Source organism: Crocodylus siamensis, chromosome 1, assembly GCF_052110815.1.
Source record: "Crocodylus siamensis isolate JL-2025a chromosome 1, ASM5211081v1, whole genome shotgun sequence".
In the NCBI taxonomy this organism is placed as follows: Eukaryota; Metazoa; Chordata; order Crocodylia; family Crocodylidae; genus Crocodylus; species Crocodylus siamensis.
Window position 1 is genome coordinate 167965610 of NC_143395.1, and position 23377 is coordinate 167988986.

Sequence of the window (23377 nt, forward strand, 5' to 3'; positions counted from 1 at the left end):
GCTCTAATAAAAAATACATCAGATTTGCCCAAAGAACCTTGTCTACATGCCAGTGACACATTTACATAATAAAAGATCACCTTTACACTTACATGCAAAAAAAGGAGCACATGGACAAACCGTGTATTTGGTCAGGCTAGCAGACATCAGCCTATTTCTTTTTCACTGAGGTTCCCTGAAGTGTTGAATTTTCTGATGTATAAATTGCCTATGACAAATCTCTATACTGAGCTGATACACTGGGGCAACATGAAGTAAAGGCAAAATATGCCATCTCTTAGGAGCACTGTGCAACTCAGGACACGTCTGTGTCTCTCCTGAACCAGGGCCCCAAGAAAACGTAATAAATCTCTGATAGAACCCAAACCTTTTGGCAGCTATAACGGAGGATGTGATGGATTGGCACAGATTGTCAAGGGATGGGACCCCTGAAGAAAGCCATGATGAAGACAAGGACAAGGACAATGACGGGGAGAGTCAACAAGAGAGAAGGTAAGGACAGCAAAGACTGAAAGGACTGGGAAGTAGACAGGAATGGGGGGAAGGGTTAGAGGCCAGGTTGCATCATTGTGACAGGCAAGGGTGATGGGCATGCAGGATGCAGTGTGAATATTGTGACAAGAATGTGTATGGGCTTTGGCCTGCCAAGTGATCCATAGGAGACAGAGGTATTGTGGTATGCATAGATTTATGGCCAGGACAGAGGTAATGTGGTATATAAATATTTATTTATGTATAAAGAAATAGATCTTTTTTGCGAATAAAAAAAAGAGGATCTGATTGTTGGTGGGGAAGGATTCCTGCTTCTGTTTCCATGGGTCATGGATCCACTGAATTGTTGGGGCTCTCCCAGAGCCAGGGCAGACCCAGGGGTGGGGTGTACTGGAGTACCTGCAGCCCCCTTTGATTCCTGCTCCATCCGTAGTTTAAAACTAATTACCTGGCCATGGCAGCAACACTTCCAGTCAGGCAGTGCTGAGGGAGTCACTTCACTTCATGGCTCATTATAATCTACCTGATATCTTCTAAACTCTTCATTTCATGGGTATTAATAACCCTTTCCTTTTTTCCATGGTCTTGATGTCCCACCAATCAGGCTATCCTTTGTTCTGAAATTCTGCTGTCTGTTCACTGCTCCTGCTCATGAAGCTCCTTTTTCACAGCCCTGTAGACTGTTTTTAACTCAGTCCAATGAAGTTATATTTGTTTTTGCTTCAATCCTAAACTGAAAAAATACATCCTTAGGCCCCTAGCATACTAGTAAAGCTTCTAGTTTATTTTTAACTGGAGAAAAATATGTGTTGTTTTATATGTGATGATGCACCTCATCATCTGCACTCCCCTTTTCAAAATTCTAGATCTGCCCATGCCTGGAGCCCACTTTATTCCAACCTCTCCATCTACTGTTTCCCTAACTGGATTCCTTCTCCTTGATTTCTCTCTCCAGGCATTAGCAACGACAATTTTTCCAAACTTTCTGTTTTCTAAGAGACATGACTAGAAGCAACAACCTTGTAGTCTCCTGTGCCATTCACCCATGCATCTTGTCCGTCTGGGCTTTTCTGGTTTCACCGTTGCTTGAGGAAGAGACAGTTTGTTACTGGGTCAGATCTTGGAAGGTTCCCCAGGGGGTCTCGTCTGCCATGTCTTGCTAAAATAAATTATTTTAATTGGGAGGAAGATAGTTTGTCCCACCTTTCCTGGTGCCTTCCTTCAGTCTTCCCAACTGTTGTTCCTGCTTGGGGCTTCGCCTCCCCTGCACCCCACCTAATGCCAACAAAAGATGTTGTTTCCAGTTTGCTAGTTCTGGTACAGTGTAGACTCTGGTGTTCCGGTCTTCTGAATTTATGCCCATCGGATTTGGATGCTATCTCATCTGAGTTTTCCCCCGACTGTATTTGGTCCCACCTAACCATCTTTCCGACCCTGGGTTACCTTGCTCCCCGGCATCTCTCTCTCTCTCTCAGCTCTATACTTACCACAGCTTAGATGTCCATCTCTCCTTGTCCCTTCAGGTCTCATTTGGATCCAATCTGGGTGGGAGATATCAGGAGTCCATGGTGTTTCTTTAGGTAAGTCACTGAGCCTTGTATGGCTCTGTTTATCTTTGAAGGCCCCTTCCTGGGGCAACCACCATGTCCCTTCAGTGGGACTCTGCTCTGCTCCAGGTCATTCTGGGCCCATTGGAGAACTCACTTCTGGTCCCCCGAGCTGCTCTTCTGCCGGGCCTTTTATCCCAGTCCCAAGGGGCCAGCTGGCAAATTGGCACTGGCATGCTGCCATAAAGCATGCTCACACTGATATGGAAGCTAGCTCAGGCTTCTCCTGGCTCCACTGTTCCCCTTTCTCTTTTTCTTTTAGTGCAGTGTTTTTCCTGCCGCGGTTTCACTTTCACCGCGTTTCTGTTCCAGCATGGCATTCCGCCAACTCTGCTCCTCGCCCGGTCGAGGTAAGTCTTGCCTTGTGGCTCCATGCCTGTCACAAACCTCAAACCACAGAAAAAGGAAATTAGGCTGGAGATTCGAAGGAACTTTCTGACCATGAGAGTGGTCATAACAAGTTGGAGGAGCCATTAGGACAGGCTACTTAGGGAAATCGTGGAATCACCATCCTTGGAAGTTTTGATGAACAGGTTGGACAGACACTTGGCTGGGATGGTTTAGTCAAGAAGGATTCTACCTTGAGCCGTGAGTGAGGTCCCTTCCAGCTCTATTTTCCTATGATCCTATTTTGCTATTGCATGCTTCTGTTACCACTTTATTTGCTCACATTGTACTTCCAGTGCCCAGCAAGCCCCTGCCTCAGGACTGCATATATTGCCTCAGTAATCAGATCTTCACGTCAATATCCAGAAATATGGTCAGTATGGTGATTCAGTTATATGACCAGGCTTCTAACAGAAATGTAGTCTGTGCATCTACCACAGCTGATACTTCTCTCCATAAGCCACTTGACAGACAGGCATGTACCTCCCCTGCTGAACTCTTATTCACGACATATCATAGACAAGCAAAAAAAATGCAGACAATTTGTTTGGACTATCCAAAAGCCTTTGTCAAAGGCCTTTTAAAAAGCCATTAGATGGTCTTGGGATGGGAGAAGCAAAGAATGCTGGCCAGGAGACAGAAAACAGGAGCATGAATATCAATTATCAATTTTCAACCTGACAAAATACGAATAGTGGGTCACATAATTCTATACATGATTGTTAACATATATTTTATTAGGACTGTCATTCATTAAATTAATCTAAACTAATGTTTATGGGGTAGTGCGGGTGGAAAGAGTGACCAGGGAGCAGATCTGCAAATAAAAAAAACCTATTCAGATTATTTACGAGTTTTGTGCAAAACTTCAGAGGGGCTCAACCAAGCTAGTGATGGCAGATTAAATTAATTGTTAACAAATTTAGGATAATGCATATTGAAAATTTCTTATTGTAAATGTGTAGGAAAAAGAAGTGAGCATTACTTTGCAGAGCTCAATCAAAAATTCAGCTCAAGAAGCAGCAGCAGTAAAAAAAAAGTATGGACTAGAAAATACTGAACATGTTATGCCTTTTATATGTAATTGTTTTTAGTTCTAAGCATCTCAAGCATTTTGGTAGGTTGGTTTGTTTTTAATGGAAATGTGAATTCAGGCACTTAAACTTTCTGAGGTGCTTGGAAAAACTGTTTTCTCTTCAGAAACAGTGAGCATCCAGGAGGTTCCAATGAAGTTCTATCCTGAAGCACAGAGCATGTCAAAAATCCTTCCCATCATACATGCACCCACAAAAAACAATTTTTACCTGGAAGAGGTTAACTATTCCCACCTGAAAATATATGGCAAACAGAAGAAAAAGGCCAGAACTGAAGATTTTACAAATTGTTCCCAAATCCTCAGAAATGGTTTCTTCAAGACATTAAATAAGAATTATCCCTTATGAATTCACAACATTGATATTATTTATGTATTTTTCCCAAGGATAATCAAATCTACTTTGATGGACATATTCAAATTGGTATAAATGTGGCACTGCTATGTAAGTGCTCAGATGGTATTGCCACTACATGAGAGAACTGAGAAAGTTTGACTGGCTCAGACATGATATCAAGGGTACCACCTCAATATGGACACCAAAAGCTTGACCCTAAGAGTGTCACAACCCTGCTGATCAGAAGCAGACAATGTCAGGAACAGAAAAGGTTCAAAGTCCAGGGGATCAGGAGCAAGAAGATCAGGATGCCAAGGTTTGATATAGGTCATCACCTAGCCAGAGCCAAAAGGGTCAAGCCAGATCTGGACCAGAGGTGTTTGCCAAGTAGTCCACAGCAGCCAGCTGTAAAAGACTAGGACATGGGCAACTGCAAAGTCAAGAGCCATGAACCAGAGGAATCAGCTAGCAGCAACCAGAAAACAAAGAACAAGGACTCAGTCATCCAAAGCTAAACAGAATATCTGTCCTATTGATTAACTTGCTGAGCGGAAATACTTGCTGCTTTTAAGCTGGGAGCTACAACCATGCAGGCCAGTGGGACCAGCTGAAAGTAGTTAGCCCACTGGCTGCCTAAGGTAACTAGGGCCAACTGGGAGTAATTTTTCCTGCCTGTTGCCCTGATTCCTGATACAAAGTATGTGGGAGGTCATGTTTCCATAACGGGATGTTGATTGAATTATAAGTAAGATTTTAAAACTGATCCACATTTACTTGGTTTGGACTCTACAGATGAAATCTGGATTAGGTTGAGATTCAGATCCAAAATTCAGAAATGTTCAGATTAAGGAGCTGATTTGGCTCAATTCTACTTCAGTTACCACCTGAAGCCACAGCAAACTCATGTTAATGAGTTTCTGCCCAAAATCCTATAGGTTTTTCATTGCCCACCCCAAAACCTGCAGGTGCTGTGAAAAACAAAGTATATTTTAGCTGTAAAGTATAAGTAAACCATGTTGCATGTCCTGTTCTCTTTTCTGATATTCCAGATCAAAAGATTATGTCTCCAGACCAGGACATAGAAAGAGGGCCAGAAAGGCTTTGGAGATGGTCGGACAATTTTGTGTCTGAGGAATTCTGCCTCTGAGTATGGAGTCCTCCCCTTGAACTATCCAATGGGCAAAATCAGATCCAATACACACTGAAAGATTTTTTAACACCTTCAACTACAGGACACAGAACTTCCTCCTTTTAAGCTTATGTTACTATATCTGTACGCTTTCATTTTCAGCCCTTACACCAAGTCCTGTGAGATACCACTGAGGAATTTTCATTTTATTTGAAGGCACTAATTGAAAAGAAAAAGAGGGTCATAGGAATATCCCTGTCTGGTAGCAGAGGAGATAAGTACAAACAACATCTTTGGACATCCAGAGAATAAAAACTACCTTTACTTTTAAGACATATTACATCATAATACACTATAGGCCATGATGACAGATGCTTCTGACATCACAAAGAGACTCCTAGCAACTGTTTAAGCATACAGATGACAGCTGCCTCACAGGGACAGATGTCTTTGACTGGTAAAGCAAGAGTAGCATCTGTTGTATCATTCTAGTTCCTCAGTGCAAACTCTCCAGGATCCTCTGCAGCTCAGGATCTCCAGGCTTAGCTTGAAAGAACTCAGGTCCTGGAGACCAGAAGACAAAAGAGAGGTCCAATACTTGGCTGAGATTATTTCAGAGGCATTCTGACAGGATGGGTGACTGGAAGAGCTACATCAACACCATCCTCAAGGACAAGAACATTGAAGATGTAGCTATTGTGGGGCATTCGGACAACAAGTCTGTGTGGGCTTCCAAGCCAGGAGGTGTGCTTGCTGCCATCTCACCTCAGGAAGTGGGGGTGATCACAGGTCAGGACAGGAAAACATTCCTGCAGACTGGGATTACAATAGCTGGCAAGAAGTGCAGTGTGATCCGTGACAACCTGTTGGTGGACAAAGATGCTGTGATGGATGCCAGAACCAAAGGGGGTGACAGCATGTCCATCTGTATTGGCAAGACTCCCAAAGCCTTAGTCTTCCTCATGGGTAAAAAGGGAATCCATGGAGGAGCCCTTAACAAGAAGGTCCATGAGATGATTACAAGCATGAAAAGCCAGGGTAGCTAAAGCAAGAGACACCATCTTCCTGAGCAGAAAGTACAGTGAAAATCTCATTGCTTTAAAAGAAAGGGAAAAAAAATCCTGATTTCACTTAACCATTTCTTTGTCTCTTTCTTTGGGGTGGGGGAAGTTTGTTGTTTTACTAACAATCTGCCTGTCTGTCTCTTTGAGAGAGGACTGAGCAATATTTACTGTTCCCATAAGACTTAACATTAACCATGCTGTTTCTAAGCCATCTTGACTGAGGGTTTATGTTTTCCTTGACTAGCCCCCCTTTGCCTCAGCTCCAGCTGATCCACTATTATTTTGAGACCCTTGCCTTGTTGCCCTAAATTTATAATTCAGGAGGTTTGAGAGCTCCTACAAACAGTATTAAAAATAAGATTAACCGGGGTGTTGGGAATACTCAATATTTTTATACTGTTCCATTAGACAATCAATGAAATAAATTATATAATTTTCTTTCATTATAGAATGTTATTAATACGTGTATCATTTACTATCCATATTAGTCACAGAGGATTTGTTAAGGGCAGAATATAGGTAATCTATATATTGTGTAAACCTAGAAGAGGTGGCTGCAAAACTCTGCACCTCTGCTACATGTGCTATGTAAATGATAATGACCACAGTTTGTTACATAGGGAGGGTATCACTGGGACAAGACTGGTTAACTAGGAATTTGAACTATTCCAGGACATTAGGCAGCCTCTTGCTACCAGGCCTCTTGACTGTCTGGAAGTCTGTGGCAACAAACAGGCATCATATTTGTCCCAGGATATAGCATCTTATCCCAGGACAAAGTGCAGTCATGCAGTCTTCCATGACCATCTTGAAGTGTGTCTGAACAGTTGGCCCAGGATGGCATCATTGAATCAACTGCAGAAAAACAATAATGCATTCAGCAGCTTACAGCTGACTTGTAATGTTGTACTTGCCAATCTCGAGACATTTCAGTTCCAGGACAAACACTTTGTTCCTAGTGTGTATGTGGTTTCCGGAAATTTTGTCTTTCAACCTGCACACTTCCTAAAATACTTTAATGACTCTACCTTATACAGTAATTTTGGAGGGTAATTTGGATTTTTTTCAGCCCTCAATATTCTTTTTCCAGTCCCTGCACAGAGGGGAGAAGATGGAGCTGCTCATTCCTCATTCAACCTTTTCTTTCCCATGACAAGTGTCCTCAAGATCCTTGGCCTTGTATCATCTCAATTCTTTGACTTTTTCACACACTACTACCATTGCATCCACCATTACTGTGATAGGAATAGGACATTAGGCAGCCTTCTGCTACTAGGCCTGTTGACTGACTGGAAGTCCGTGGATACAAGCAAACATCACTTTTGTCTTGAGACAAACTATTTTATCCCAGGACAAAGTGTTGTACTAAATGCTGCAGCACTAATTGGACTGCATGATTGGGCGGTCAATGTCAAGGGCTATAGGCTGTACAGGAGGGACAGGATAGGAAAGAGAGGTGGGGGCGTGGCGCTCTATATTAAGGAGGAATACACATCCTAGTTAATTAGCAAAGAGTCAGGGGAGGGGCACTCTGAAGTGCTTTGGATTAGAGTACAAGGCAGTCGAGGGGAAAGGGACTTAACGGTGGGAGTCTACTACAGACCTCCCAACCAGGGAGAAGAGCTAGACCAGGAATTCTTGGGTCAGCTCACAGAAGTAGTGAAGGCTAAGAATGTGGTAGTCATGGGGGACCTGAACTTCCCAGACATCTGCTGGGAAGAACAGTCAGCCAGGTCTGAACGCTCACGTAGGTTCTTGGCCAGAGTGCAGGACCTCCATCTAACCCAGGAGGTGCACAGCCCCACCAGGGGGGACGCCTTGTTGGACCTAGTGCTGGCCACGGGTGATGACCTGGTGAGGGGGCTGCGGGTGCTCGACCACCTGGGCGACAGCGATCATCGCCTGCTGGAATTCACCGTCCAGCGTAAGGTGGCAAAGGCATGCAGTAAGGCAGCGGCCCTAGATTTTAGGAGGGCAGACTTCAACGAGCTAAGGAAGATAGTTGGAGAAGCGCTGAGGTCCCGGAGGAGAGGGGAGCCAGGTATCCAAGGAGAGTGGACGCTCCTTAAGGAGACGATCCTCCAAGCCCAAAGGAAGGTAATCCCAATGAGGATCAAAGGGAGCAGGAGAGCACGCAAGCCTCCGTAGCTCACCAAAAGCATCCGGGAATGTCTCCTTGCTAAAAGGAGGCTTACACCCAATGGAAGGAAGGGGTCATCACCAGGGAGGGCTATTCTGTAGTTGCTCAGGGATGTAGGGGGGTAGTTAGGAAGGCCAAGGCAGAGATGGAACTGGGATCCCAGATTAAGGACAATAAGAAGTCCTTTTTTAAATACATAGGGGGTAAAAAGAAGGTCCTGGGTAATGTGGGGCCCTTGCAGGACGCCATGGGAAACTTGGTCGTCACACCAGACGGCAAAGCTAACATGTTTAACGATTTCTTTGCCTCCGTCTTCCTAAGTAGGGACCAGAACAGCCACCTCCCTGCTGGGCCCCACTTGGGCCCCAGGGGAGGCACACCTGGGCCACGGATTAGCGAGGATTTAGTTAGGGAGCTTCTGGAGGGGTTGGACGTATTCAAGTCAGCCAGTCCGGATGATCTCCACCCTAGAGTTCTAAAGGAACTGGCCGAGGTCATTGCAAGTCCCCTGACACAACTTTATGAGCACTCGTGGTGCTCCGGTGAGGTACCGGAGGACTGGAAGAGGGCCAACGTGGTCCCCATCTTCAAAAAAGGCAAGAAGGAGGACCCGGGAAACTATAGGCCGGTTAGTCTCACCTCGATCCTAGGCAAGCTGTTTGAGAAAATTATGCTGGCACACATCCAGGAGGGGCCAGCAGGGGACTGCATGCTTAGGGGCAAACAACATGGGTTCATCAGTAGCAGGTCCTGTCAGCCCAACCTGGTGGCCTTTTACGATCAGATCACCAAATCATTAGACGCAGGGGTAGCAGTGGATATAATCTTCCTGGACTTCTGGAAGGCTTTTGACACCATCTCTCACCCTGTTTTCATTAAGAAACTGGGGGGCTGTGGTGTAGACACTCACACAGTCAATTGGGTCGCCAACTGGCTGGAAGGCCGCACCCAGAGGGTGGTAGTGGATGGGTCCTTCTCAACCTGGAAGGACCTGGGCAGTGGGGTTCCGCAGGGCTCGGTCCTCGGGCCTGCACTGTTCAACAGCTTCATCAGTGATTTGGATGAGGTTGTAAAAAGCACCCTGTTCAAATCTGCTGATGACACTAAGATGTGGGGGGACGTAGGCACATTGGAAGGATGCAACAGGCTACAATCAGACCTAGACAGGTTACAAGGGTGGGCGGACGAGAATAGGATGGGCTTCAACACAGACAAGTGCAAGGTGATGCACCTGGGGAGGAACAACCGGCACCATACCTACAGGTTGGGGAACTCCCCTCTTGTCAGCACGGAGGCGGAAAGGGATCTGGGGGTCATCATTGACTCCAAAATGAACATGGGCCGGCAGTGTGGGGAGGCAGTTAGGAAGGCCAACTGCACCTTGGGATGCATCCACAGATGCATCTCGAGCAGGTCCAAGGAGGTGATCCTGCCACTCTATGCGGCACTGGTCAGGCCACAGCTGGAGTATTGCATCCAGTTCTGGGCGCCACACTTCAAGAAGGATGTCGACAGCATGGAGAGGGTCCAGAGGAGGGCCACTCGTATGATCAGGGGACAGCAGGGCAGGCCCTATAGGAACAGGCTGCGGGACCTGAACCTGTTCAGCCTCCAAAAGCGAAGGCTGAGGGGGGATCTTCTGGCCTGTTATAAACTAGTCAGGGGGGATCAGCAGGCTTTGGGGGAGTCACTGTTCCCGCGAGCACCGCCAGGAGTGACCAGGAATAACGGTCACAAGCTGGCAGAGGGTAGGTTTAGGTTAGATATCAGGAGGTGCTACTTCACAGTGAGGGTGGCTAGGGTCTGGAACCAGCTTCCAAGAGAAGTGGTGCTGGCTCCTACCCTGGGGGTGTTTAAGAGGAGGTTAGATGAACATCTTGCTGGGGTCGTTTGACCCCGGTATTCTTTCCTGCCATGGCAGGGGGTCGGACTAGATGATCTGCTCAGGTCCCTTCTGACCCTAGAAACTATGAAACTATGAAACTATGAATTCTTCCCCGACACAGGTCTGGTACACAGGGAAGACTAGTCAGAACAGCACTTCTTTCTCAGTTGTTTTCTCACATTCCCCTTGTTCACACCTCAATGGCCATTATGAGGGGAAGCAGAATGACTAGGAATCAATAAGCAGGAACCAGAAAACTAAAAGCAAGGACTCAGCCATCCAAAGCTAGACAGTCTCTGTCCTGTTGAATAGCACTAGGAGGAGGCAGGGGATGAAAGAAAGGAAGAGGATAGAAAGGGGAACTCTTTGGACACTAGATGCTATCCTTATTTTCTTTCTGCCAGGCCGGCAGTTACAGGGTCTAGCAAGACAGGCAGGGCTCTGCACTGCAAAGTTATTGAACAGAAGCCAAACCATTACCACAAATCTCCAGCACATCGCTAGGCAAACACAGTAGTTGAGGTACTTGTAGACCTGAGTACAGTATACACTCCACACCTCAAAGCCGTGCCACCCATAACATCAGGCAACCCAAACTCAGTACCCTGCACTACCTATTCTGTCAAGAAATTCCATCCTACAATGGCACCCCATCTTTCTTCCACGCTGCCCATCAGATAACTCAGCTTTCTAAATCTCTCTTGAAGAACATGAGGCCATCTCCTGCAAAAAGACTTACAACACATGTGAAGTACAAAAAATCCCACAGGCTCTTTGAGGAGTATTAACCTTCTAATTTAATATGGAGTAATATTCTGTAATTAAATGAAGACCAGATAACAATCCTTATTATGCAACCACACCTATGAGAACAGAGAAAGAGTACCAAGGAAACTACTCTTCTAACATGTTAGTAAACGCTTGTTGCAGGCACAAGGTGCCCGAGGGAGGCAACAATTGGGTTCGTTGCCCGGTGTGCATCACGCCAAATAAACACACTGGGGGGAGAAGTAGACAGAGTTTATTTGAGCTCAAGTAAAAGGCGCAGGGAGACTGTATGGTCTCAAATCCTGCGCCCCTAGCCCTGCAACAGTGTATATTTATACCTTGGTCATTTTCTGCAGTATTTTTCCACTAGCTGACTCCCACCCCCCACTTTTCCCTCCTCCCTTCTCTCTCTGAGCGGTGCCCTTGCATTCCACAGGTAACAGTATTTAGGGAGTTTCAGTTTGCTTGCTACTCATCCTGTTTTCCAGTATTACAGAAGGTTACAAAAGTTCAAAGAAAGGGTTACAAAGGTTCGGGGGGGCGGGCCTGGCTCGCCTGGGCCTAGAGCAGAGGGGCTTCATTGGCACTCGTGGTCTTCCATCCCTCTGAGTTACCTAGGGTTATGCCCAGTGACACCAACATGCTCAACAAATCTACAATACAGATATATAGTCAACAAAGGTTTTTCTCAAAAGGGGAATGCTAATGACCAGCAGTCAAAACAGATTAACATAAGTACCAGTGGAAAAGAAAAGTACACATGCACAAATGCACAAACACACACACAAAGACAGTCCCTTTCCCCCATTCCTTGACATTACAAGCAACTGCAATGACACTAATTATTATCCTGGTGAAAAAAATTAAGAAAAGTGCATGCTGAAAACTGCCACTTCTGAGAACTGCCACTTCTTTTCATGAGCTTGAAGCAATGAGCCAACATTATCTGTTAAGCACCAGCAGTGCCTTTTTCATTGTGCAAATCACAAAGATAGAGTCCCCACCCTGCAAAGCCTGAAGTATGAAAGACAAAGAGGACTAGGAGAGAAATAACTGAGGATTTATTGTTGTTTTCCACTAACATAACTGTGTGGTGGGGGAGGGTGAAGGGCACCGATATAGAAGGGCATCTTGCACAGCAGTAGCAGTTGCTGCAGAGCAGGAGGCCACAGCACAGGCAGAGGCAGCTTGGCATGCCACCCATGCACATGTGACATGTGGACGCACACATGTATGCACACACCCACATGTGTGCATGCACACACACACACACACACACACACACACACGCTGCTTTCTGGCACTTGGCATCCCTACGCTCCTGTGCTCCTGCCCACGACATTAAAAAAGCTTTATCATAATGGGAATTTGAAGGAATAACATGCTGGTTTGTGCTGGATGTTTTAACAACACTGTGCATAAAAATGGCAGTAACTGTCTGGTGCAAAGGGATAAAAAAGTGTTGCTCTGTGTCTTAAGATACACAAAGTCCTTCATAAGGGACAGTGATCTGAGTACAGATGCTGTCCATATCATAGGCCAGCATCAGTACATGTGGAATTAATTGAGAGAATGAATCTGAATCCACCAAGTTCCAAGTCTCCAAATCCTTCAACTCTGAGCTAAAGGAGCCTGTGTATAACTGAACTCATCTGACTGTGTTACATTTAACCCAAACTTCCTCATGAATTCTGTAGCATGGTGGAACTAAAGGAAAAACAATGGAAGCAAGGAAAATAATGGCTTCCACATAATCACCCTCCTCCTGCTGTGTTGTGACAAATCTAAAAATCACTTATTAGAAATGGCTGCAAGGAATATGAAGATTACTAAGCATTTGATTGCATACATTAAAATATCTCCAGTAGCTAAACAGGCATCTGTTTTTGCCTCATTTTCAGGTATGCCTGTGTAGCAATGCCATCCATCAGGCCATTACATTAATTCTGTCTGAGACAAAAAAGATTTGCACAAACACATACAGAAAAACTGAATTAGTTACAGAAAAAAACATAGTGCTAGTTTGCTGGATTTCTCAGACAGGCAGAGCAGGTCCCAAGACCTCTAGCTAAATTTACTCTACACTTTTCCTTATATAATGGCTTATAACATTAAACATTTTGAATGAAATTCTCCATACTAGGTGTCTGCCTCAAGCTGAGCTTTTGAAGATTTCTGTTAAAATGACTCGAGAATGACCACAAAAGCCAGGGCAGCAGAGATCTGAAACACAGGTCTCTCTCTCGCTCTCTGTCTGGCTCCACTTCAGAACAAGTTCACTGGGAAAATTCAGATGGGTGTGTCCTAGAGTATCTTCACAAAATCTTGACTCATGGTTTTGCAGCAGGGAGTCTGGCAGGCTTGGAAGACCAGGCTTTAACTAGGGTCTCTTAACTCAAGATCCAAGTTCCTGGGTCACATGAGTCTGGAAGGTCTGAGAACACTGAGAAACAAAGCGACTCTCAGAGCTTTGAGGCTGCTTGTCAGGGAACCTGGAGACCCCACTACTCTCAGGACAGGTGATCTGTGTTTTATGACATAAAGCTGGCAGCCTGGGAGCTCTGGCTGGCCATAAATAGGGTCATATATTAGGATTGATGACTCCTGGGGTTTTAGGATCCTGGTGAGAAAGTGGAAGGTCAGAAATCTCAGGCTCCCAGGGTCTGCAGTTCTAGATGAGCCGTCCCATGAGGGATCTCTGTTCTGGAGCAGCTCTGGGCTAATATCCAGTCTAGCCTATTAAGATCCAGGGCAGGATAGGCCTGGGCTGTATGATCTAAGCTCTTGGGTCTATCCCACCTCCAACATCCCACAGTCAGGGATCTACATGTTTTTCAGCATGACCTGAGGCAGAGGAGATAAGAATTACATGCACACTCAAAATTCAAAGCCTTCCTTCTAAACATAGTATAAATAAGGAGAATAGTTGAGGAAGCACTGAGGTCCTGGAGGGGAGGGGAGCCAAGTGTCCAAGAAGAGTGGTCACTCCTTAAGGAGATGATCCTCCAAGCCCAAAGGGAGGTAACCCCAACATGGATCAAAGGGGGCAGGAGGGTGCAAAAGCCCCCATGGCTCACCAAAAGCATCCAGGAATGTCTCCTAGCTAAAAGGGAGGTGCACACCCAATGGAAAGGAGGGGCCATCACCAGGGAGGATTATACTGTGGTTGCTCAGAAATGCAGGGAGGCAGTCAGGAAGGCCAAGGCAGAGATGGAACTGGGACTAGCTTCCCGGATCAAGGACAACAGGAAGTCCTTTTTTAAATACATAGGGGGCAAAAAGAAGGTACCGGGTAATGTGGGGCCCCTGCAAGAGACACTAGGAAATGTGGTAGTCACACCAGATAACAAAGCTAACATATTTAGCGATGTCTTTGCCTCCATTTTCCTGAGCAGGGACTGGAACAACCACCCCACTCTGGGCCCCCCTTACACCCTGGGGAAGGCGAACCTAGGCTAAGGGTTACTGAGGATCTAGTTAGGGAACTTCTGGAGGGACTGGATGTATTCAAATCAGCTGGTCCAGACTATCTCCACCCTTGAGTACTGAGGGAATTGGCTGAGGTCATTGCAGGACCCCTGGCATGGCTTTACAAGCACTCGTGGTGCTCTGGTGTGGTGCCAGAGGACTGGAAGAGGGCCAATGTGGTTACCATCTTCAAAAAAGGGAGGAAGGAGGACCTGGGAAACTATAGGCCAGTTCATAGATTTCATAGATTTCATAGACATTAGGGCTGGAAGGGACCTCGGGAGATCATCGAGTCCAGCCCCCTGCCCAAAGGGCAGGAAGTCAGCTGGGGTCATAGGATCCCAGCAAGATAAGTTAGTCTTACCTTGATCCTGAGTAAGCTTTTTGAGAGAATTATTCTGGTGCATGTCCACAAGGGGCCAGCAGGGGAGATTATGCTTAGGGGCAACCAACACGGGTTTGTTAGAGGCAGGTCCTGTCAAACCAACCTGGTGGCCTTCTATGACCAGGTCACCAAATCCTTAGATGCAGGGGTAGCAGTGGACATAGTCTTCCTGGACTTTCGGAAGGCCTTTGACACTGTCTCTCACCCCGTTCTCATTAAGAAACTGGGGGACTGTGGTGTCGACACCCACACAGTCAAATAGGTCGCCAACTGGCTGGAGGGCCGCACCCAGAGAGTGGTGGTGGATGGGTCATTTTCGACCTGGCGGGATGTGGGCAGTGGGGTCCCCCAGGGCCCGGTCCTCGGGCCCGCATTGTTCAACATCTTCATCAGTGACTTGGATGAGGGGGTAAAGAGCACCCTGTTCAAATTTGCTGATGACACTAAGATGTGAGGGGATGTGGGCACACTTGAAGGGAGGAATAGGCTGCAAACAGACCTAGACAGGTTACAGGGGTGGGCGTATGAGAACAGGATGGGATTCAACACTGACAAGTGCAAGGTGATGTACCTGGGGAGGAACAACCGGCACCACACCTACAGGCTGGGGGACTCCCTTCTAGTCCGTGCAGAGGCAGAAAAGGATCTTGGAGTCATCGTTGACTCCAAGATGAACATGGGCCGGCAGTGTGGGGATGCAGTCAGGAAGGCCAATTGTACCTTGTCATGCATCCACAGATGCATCTCGAGCAGGTCCAAGGAGGTGATCCTCCCCCTCTATGCAGCACTGGTCAGGCCACAGCCGGAGTACTGCGTCCAGTTCTGGGTGCCACACTTCAAGAGGGATGTGGACAACATGGAGAGGGTCCAGAGGAGGGCCACTCGCATGATCGGGGGCAGCAGGGCAGGCCCTACGAGGACAGGCTATGGGACCTGAACCGGGACTTCTCTCCACAAGAGAAGCCTGAGGGGGCACCTAGTGGCCTGTTACAAACTAGTCAGAGGGGACCAGCAGGCACTGGGGGAGTCTCTGTTTGCCCAAGCACTACCAGGAGTGACTAGAAATAACGGTCACAAGCTGGCAGAGGGTAGATAGTGAAGTAGCGCCTCCTGATATCTAGCCTGTCAGGGCAGCTAGGATCTGAAACCAACTTCCAAAAGAAGTGGTGCTGGCTTCTACCCTGGGGGTCTTTAAAAGGAGGCTAGATAGACACCTAGCCAGGGTCATTTGACCCCAGTACTCTTTCCTGCCGTGGCAGGGGATTGGACTCAATGATTGGCTCAGGTCCCTTCCGACCCTAGAAACTATGAAACATATTTAAAAGAAATCAGAACTCATGGTTCCAGTGATATCTTTTATTATTAGACCAGCTAGATTTTTTTCAAAAAAAATTCTTTACAAAAATCTAGTTGGGCTAATAAAAGCTATCACGTCTACCACAAGTCCTGATTTCCTTTTGCCTCTAGACCAATATGGCTACAACCTGGATATTTGAAAGATTTATTTAAAAGGAGTAAAAGTGGGAAAAGCACTACTGCTTCCATTTCTACAAGGGAACAAATGAGTTTGGTGAGTCACACACTTGAACTGAACTCAGTGAAATAAACATGGGGAAAAAATTCTTGGGTGAATAATTGGTGATGATAGCCTGAGAATAGGGTCATTAATAATGTATGTCTCCTAATGGAAAACAATTCTGCAAAGCAGTAGGATAATGGTTTTCTTTCCTGAGGAGCTGTCTTTATAAGGAATCACTTATGCCAATTTGCTGATTTCTTTATTTTATTAGAATAAAAGGCAGATAGTTTGGTATGTGGCCTTATTCATTATCTATCAGTTTTAGCAAGATTCTAGCCTCATAAAGAGTGTCTTTTTAGTTTGACCAGCATTAAATAGGTCCCGTTAAGGTGCAGCCATCAAGACAGTACAGCTTTGATTATTCTAAACTAATATCCAGTCCCACATTAGCTGACATGGTGCCTTTTTCTCTGACTCCTATTAATTATATTGAAAATGTCCTCAATTTCCTGTAACCCCAGTTACCCAAATGTGTCACTGAAGGAGATGGAAAAATTAAAGAAAGGCTGTGCACACTCAGGGAAAGCTGACAAGGTCAGTGACAAAGCTTTTTGCTAGCAGACATCTCATTTTGCAGTACAAGGACAAATAACCTTTGTAGAAAATGGTTTAGCACCTTCCTAAATGTTGAATGAGGCCTACCAGAGGTAGGAAAACTTCCAGTTTAAGCTGTGCATAGTCAGTAGAAACTGCTACCCTCTCTCCCTTGTTCTAGCTAACTAATCAGGCACAGCTTGCTTTCTGAGCCCTTCAAATATAGAAACCAAGTAGAACACCAAGATGCACATAATAGAAACGTGTTAGTCCTGGGGTCCTGGATGGATCCAGTATAGCAAATTATATTCTGTGAACCTGAATTCCTCCTTGCACTTCAAATCAGGCATCATATTGTGCACTAAGCCTACTGTAACTGTGAATGCAACCATGGAAAGCAAGTGAAAGTTTTGTAAAATGTTATAATAACCAGCAACAATTACTTTAAAAAAGAAGGCTACACAAAAGATTAAAAAAAAGTCTACTTATATCACCAAAACGCTATATTAGGTTCTGATTCCACACAAGAGGATTATGGGACCAGAAATCAATTAACCAAAACTGTCATGTTGGAAATTAGGCCTAAATGGTAAGTGAAATCGGGATTGTCTGCTTCACAAGATTGTCAAACTTCAAAAAGAAAGACTTTGGGGATCAAATGGTGGACCAAAGAAAAGGTTGGTTCTGTTTACACCAGAGATTGTCCTCTGTTAATGATATGTAGTCTTCAGACATACATGAGTGAAGATACCTGCCCCCTCACTGCCAGAGTAACAAACAACCTAACTTGATGCTAGTAAGATCCTATGTTTTTCCTCCTCTGACTCCCCAACTATCTTCTTCCTCTCCTCTCTCTCAGCTTTCCACTCAGTTCTAAGATACGCTGCATTCCACTGCACGTCACAACAGGATGACAGCCCACCTAACCCTGCCCAGATGACACTGTAGTCTGAGAAAGCAAGCCAAGGTGCAGAGCAACAACTGTCATTGCAATATAGTGTCTGTTTATGACTGATGAGACATCATGTATCCTGCGAACATAACAAAAACTGTATTACATCTACCTTTACTGACCTCCCTATATGCCTGTTTTATCAAAAGCAGAAAAATAACCAGCATTCTCACAGCAACTCAAGTTCCAGAAACAGAACTAACCTTTCATCTACCATAAGGATTGTTTGACAGAATAAGAAATGAACAAGCTAACTTCTCTCCAGCTAAGGGATTTTGAATAGGCTGCTTTGCATGACCAAAATCGTTTATTTTCTTCAAAGTGGTTTATTTTGCTTTTGATTCTTTTTCTCATGCAACCTAATCAATACATTTCTGACTTTAGAGCTCATCTTTGTGTTCATCTGCCATATAACTATGCAGGCTCCTGAACTGGAAACCATGAACCTAGTTTAACTGGTTAGTGACACATCTGGGTCATGTTAACCACCATTTACTCTGTGGGCCCATTTATTCCATGTAAATTAATATAACCCTACTGCACCTCTCTTCCCTGCAGTGAAGCTTTACTTTATTTATGTTCTTAAAGCCCCACTACATCCTGGGATTAAAGTGCAATGCATTTTTTTTAATGCTTAAGAAAAAATGAAGATTTCTGCCAACACTTCTGCCAAAAAATGAACAACTGATTTAAAACAACCGGAAGTTTGACATAGAGAGTTCAAACAGATATAAATTGCTGATACGCAGAGAAACATTCCAGTGCAACAGCTTGTTATAGATTCTGAACAAGGGATCAATCATGACATACTACCTTCCTGGTCTCCCTAGTCAGGAAACAGTAGCAGAATTGTTTTTGAGATAGCAAATCCCAGCCTTAGGGAGGCACTGCAAAACAATGAACATTGCTAAATTAGCATGGGATTGTTGAGTTATTCCCACCAGATGGCACTCAAGGACAAATGCCTTTAGGTTAGGGTTACTGGACCTAGTTAATCCTAAATGTAAAGACCAAACAATGTTCTCAATCTGCTAATGCAGCTTTCGTTTAGATCTTTGCATGCTGTTCACAATGATCAAAGGCCCTGCATTATTCTAAGTGCCTGTGTTGGAAGCCAGTGGCTGGAAGTGGTTTTGGTATCTGGTTTCTTAAGCCTTGCCATCAAGAACAGAAATCACATTTGTAGTTACTAGGGTATGATGGTAGAAGATGCGTTCTCATGACCACAGAAGCAATGTCCTATTATGTATAGGAGTTCCAGTTAGAATCCTCTTCCCAAACATGCCTGGCTACAAAATTTTAACATGCACAAAGGAGAAATTGCTTCAACAAATATTCTTCCCTCTGGATTGAAAGCATTTTAAATCCTGGCATCTCTTCATTAAATATGCATACCCCTTAGAGCCCCTAGTGCTGTTGGGGAGGGGGCAAGGGGAGGGGCAAGGCAGGCTTTGAACAGGTGACTGCAGAAGCTTATGGACTGTAGCACTAATCTTATCTGAGAAAGGGAAAGATGGTACAGTATATAATAAAGTGGGACTTGGGAACGGAAACAGAAAAAGAGATAACTTATTTTCTAGAGACAGACACAAGTCATCTTCAGCTTTGCAGTTTGTGCAGATAGGCAGAGGATCTCTAAAGCGTTATTCCTTATCTAAGTGAACTCTAGACCATGATTAGTGAAGCTTGGTAAACAGCTGATATAGTTTCATGTCCCAGTGTCACAAGGCCCTTCCTGAGATAGAGCACTACTAAATACATGGTGCAATAAAATACTTCTCTGCATTAGGTTTGGTAGGTGAAAGCATTTATAAACATAAGTCCTTTAACCTTTCCTAAGAATTTTATGACTAGTTTTAGCAGCAATTAAGTTGTTATGACCAGAAGAGCAGGACTAGGCAGGTATTACTTTGTTCAGTGATACAGGATTTGTACTTAACACTGAAAGGACTTTAATTGAAAGGGATGGAATAAGGAAGAAAAGGGTTGTGCCCTTTAATTCCTTATGACAAACCTTAAAAAAAAACTTTAAAAAATTAACTGTATTAGATTGTGTCTGCCCCGTTCCACCTGCAGTAATCCATGGTGACTACAGAATTAGTGGGAATGACCTCACAAGAACTCAAGCCTCAAGCAACTGAGAGGAGATGGAATTCAGGACTGAACAGGACTTCTTTGGTCACTAAGTTCAGGCCTCTGTTGAAGTAGACAACCGTCTCATGTAACGCCATCCCTAAACTTACCAAGGTCCCCCCCCAACTTCTATTGGGAGGCTGTTCTAGAAGCTTACACCACTGAGACCTAGAAACCTTGTCTTAATTTCCATCCTAAATTTATTTGTGGCCAGTTTATACCCTTTTTGCACTGCGTCAACTTTGCTTTTTAGCAGCTCTTCTCCCTTACTTTTGTTTCCTCTCTTACATATTTATAGACCGAAATTATATTTCCTCTTACTTTTCATTCTGCTAAGCTAAACAAGCCAATCTTGTGTCCTCTAGGAAAACAAGTTCTCCATTCCCCTGACCTTTCTAGTAGTCCTTCTTTATCCCTGTTTCAGTGTAAATTCATTTTTCTTAAATCTTCCAGATGAGGTCTAAGCAATGTCTTGAATCATGAATATTCCGTACCCGCACCAACCCTCCTCAGGAAATGCCTTACTTGATATATTCAAGGATCACATTTACCTTGTGACTGACATCATCACATCCTGTGATTGAACATTATGCTTCTCCTTTTCTGTCATTTTCCAGCATACAGCAGAAATTCTTATTAGCTCTTAAGTGCATGACTTCACAATCTGTACTATCAAATTTCAACCCATTTGTGCTACTCTATTCCTCAAGGTCACCCAGTTCTTCCTGTATCATATTCCAAGGCTCCTAGACAATGCCTCTAAATTTGGCCATCAGATTTTATTAGCATACTTCTACATTTTCTGCAAAGGTAATTAATGAAAATAAGATTGATTCTAAAACTGATCATTGAAGAACTCCATTAGTAACCTCTCCAGCCTTCTGCACAACCCCTGTCATCTCCCCTTTAGCCAGCTCCTTACTTTTGTTTTTACAGTTTCACTACTCAGCCCTAATGTTACAAATAATTCCCGAAAAGCACCTCATCATATGGTTAAAATTTCCCTTGACTGACAACCCCTTCTCTTTCACATTTCTCTTAAGTAGAAATCCATATATGTCCTCAAAGAAAAGTATCAGGTCAATTTGGCATCATCTACCTTTGGTAAGCCCTCATTCCATTTTATCCCATTCTTCATATCTTTAATTTTTCTTTTCTTCAAAGTTTGTTCTAAATTATGTCTGACCAGCAGATCTGTAGCTGTCTGGATAGCTCTCTCTCTCTTTCTCATTTCCTCAATCTAAGTTTTACATTTGCTGTTTTCCAGTCGCACACTACCATTCCCAACTTGAGAGATTTAATAAAAATCCTTGTTACCAGACCTGTGACTTCACGTTATCCTTTCGGAATTCTGGGATAGAGAATATCTAGTTCCTTTGCTCTGAGCACATTAAGCCCTGTGTTTGCTTCTAACTCAGCTGCAGTAATTTCATTTCCATACCCACATTCCTATTAGCCATCCTACCCTATATACTCATGTTCAACATCACTGCCCTTACTAAAAATGAGGTATTCATTTAGTTATGGGTTCTATTCAGATCTTCAATCTCTAATCTATACTAACTGCATAGTGGCCACACTTTTCTTGTTCTCTTTTTATTGACTAAAAGCTTTTACTGTTCATTTAAACCACCTTTGCAAAGTTGAATTAACTTTCAATATATGTCACTTCACCCCCACACTTCTTGACCTCTAGACAGTTTTCCTTCCTGATCAATCCTTTTTCCTATTCCTCATAGGTTTTCATCCAATACCTTTTGGAGATGTTATTCAACTTGTTTGGTCTGGAGCCCTTCTGTGTAAGTTTTCCCCCATTCCTTTAGGATAAAAAGTTCCAAATAAGCATTTGCAACTTGAAAATTAAAGTTGTTCCAAATCAGTTCCACACTCAAGTTCTTACACTCCTCATTACAGCTACTACACTAGCTAGTCCCCCTAATCTCTCAAAATTGACTTTTCAATATCAAAACCTTTAGTTCCAAACTTTTTTTTCCCATTGTTAAAATTAGTAAGCACATGGTCACTTGACTCAAGATTATTTCCTACAGCCATTATTTTCTCCTACAATGTCCTCCAAAATTACCAAAACCAAGACCAAAGCAATGTTACCTCTTGTTTCAGTGACTATACCTCCTATTGACAACCGCTGGAGCCATGTGCACTTTGCAGTAACTAAAATTAGGCTCCACCTCACTTGATTTCACCATGTGCTGTAGGCATGCTGGTGTAACATAGCACAAAGAGTGACATAAAATGCAGTCAGAAGTGGTTCCAGATGCTTTAGAATGAGGCCTGAATTCATGAGCATCAGAGTGAAAAAAAAGGAAAAAAGAAAAAGTTATTGATAAGAAATCTTTGATAGGTGACAAAAAATGGCAAAAATAGCAAACCTGAGTGAGTTTATTTCAGAGAAAAACATTCTTAACATGAATCACTGACAACTTAATGGCAGTGGTATCAGTTGTTTATCTGCCTCTCCCTTACCCCTCCTTTTCTGTTTGCTTTTGGTCCATTTTAGAAACACAGTTTAGCATAAGTCTCTTTTGCCAATAAGCCTCAGGCTTTTTTCTTTCCAAGCCCACTTCTAAAATCTTGATCCATTTGAAAATGTATCATAAGGAGTCTATTCTATACAACTAGCTGCACCAGTTACATAGAAGCTAGCCTTCAGTGGACAAGAATCAGTGCTCACCTTTCAATTACCATCATGCTTAATAGTTTGCAAACTAAAGTTCATATTTACCTTTGTGGAAAGTCCCTGTGATAAACAGTCTGTACTCTGTAGTTTATCCATGAATGAACAGTCAGTATATTTAGAATGATAAGAACTGCTTACTGCCCATGTCTACGTATGCGGTGGACTGCGCAGTTATTACTGTGCAGTGCTAAATGTCTGCATAGTAACTGGCATTCCTGCACAGTACCATTGCTGCATGTTTTTTTCCCTGACACTACTGCACAGTAACACCAAACTACTGTGCAGTAGCTTGTTACTACTGTGCAGTAGTGTCACTGCATGGTTACTGCCCGGCAACATGACTGTGCAGTAGCAAAGAGCTATGGCACAGTAGCTCCTTGCTACTATGTCACAGCATCTTGTGTAGATGTGCCCACTGTATATGTAATACACACATGAAATAAAAACTAAGACACATGTCATTTACCATCCCTTCCCCCACTCAGAAAACCTTTAGTGCAGTGTCTAGCAACTCGAGTGCCACAAGATCCTTTCAAGGGTGCCTTGGGGTACCACATAATGTTAGCACTGTGAGTCATGTTAGGGGTGCAAACATGACTGACAAGATAAACCCAGGATTTTCACATAGGAATTCTTAGTGTTAAAAACATTCTGACCTGTTGCGGTCTTTCTGAGTTCTTTGCAACAGAAGAATTGTGCTATTATTTTGCAGTCAGAAAAAGAATG

General features: G+C 44.0%; 1 protein-coding gene across 2 annotated transcripts; it reads left to right on the forward strand.

Moving 5' to 3' along the window:
* Positions 1-60: 60 nt before the first annotated feature.
* Positions 61-6496, forward strand: PFN3 (profilin 3). 2 transcript variants are annotated; one of them, XM_090031526.1, is made up of 4 exons: positions 61-492; positions 2016-2072; positions 2362-2449; positions 4966-6496. In XM_090031526.1, exon 4 carries the CDS (start codon positions 5678-5680, stop codon positions 6089-6091), a length of 414 nt encoding a protein of 137 aa, XP_089887652.1. In that variant the 5' UTR covers positions 61-492; positions 2016-2072; positions 2362-2449; positions 4966-5677; the 3' UTR covers positions 6092-6496. The 2 variants fall into 2 exon arrangements, with proteins under 2 accessions (XP_089887652.1, XP_089887653.1); XM_090031527.1 differs by lacking the exons at positions 61-492; positions 2016-2072; positions 2362-2449 and adding an exon at positions 3750-4554.
* The last annotated feature ends 16881 nt before the right edge of the window (positions 6497-23377 follow it).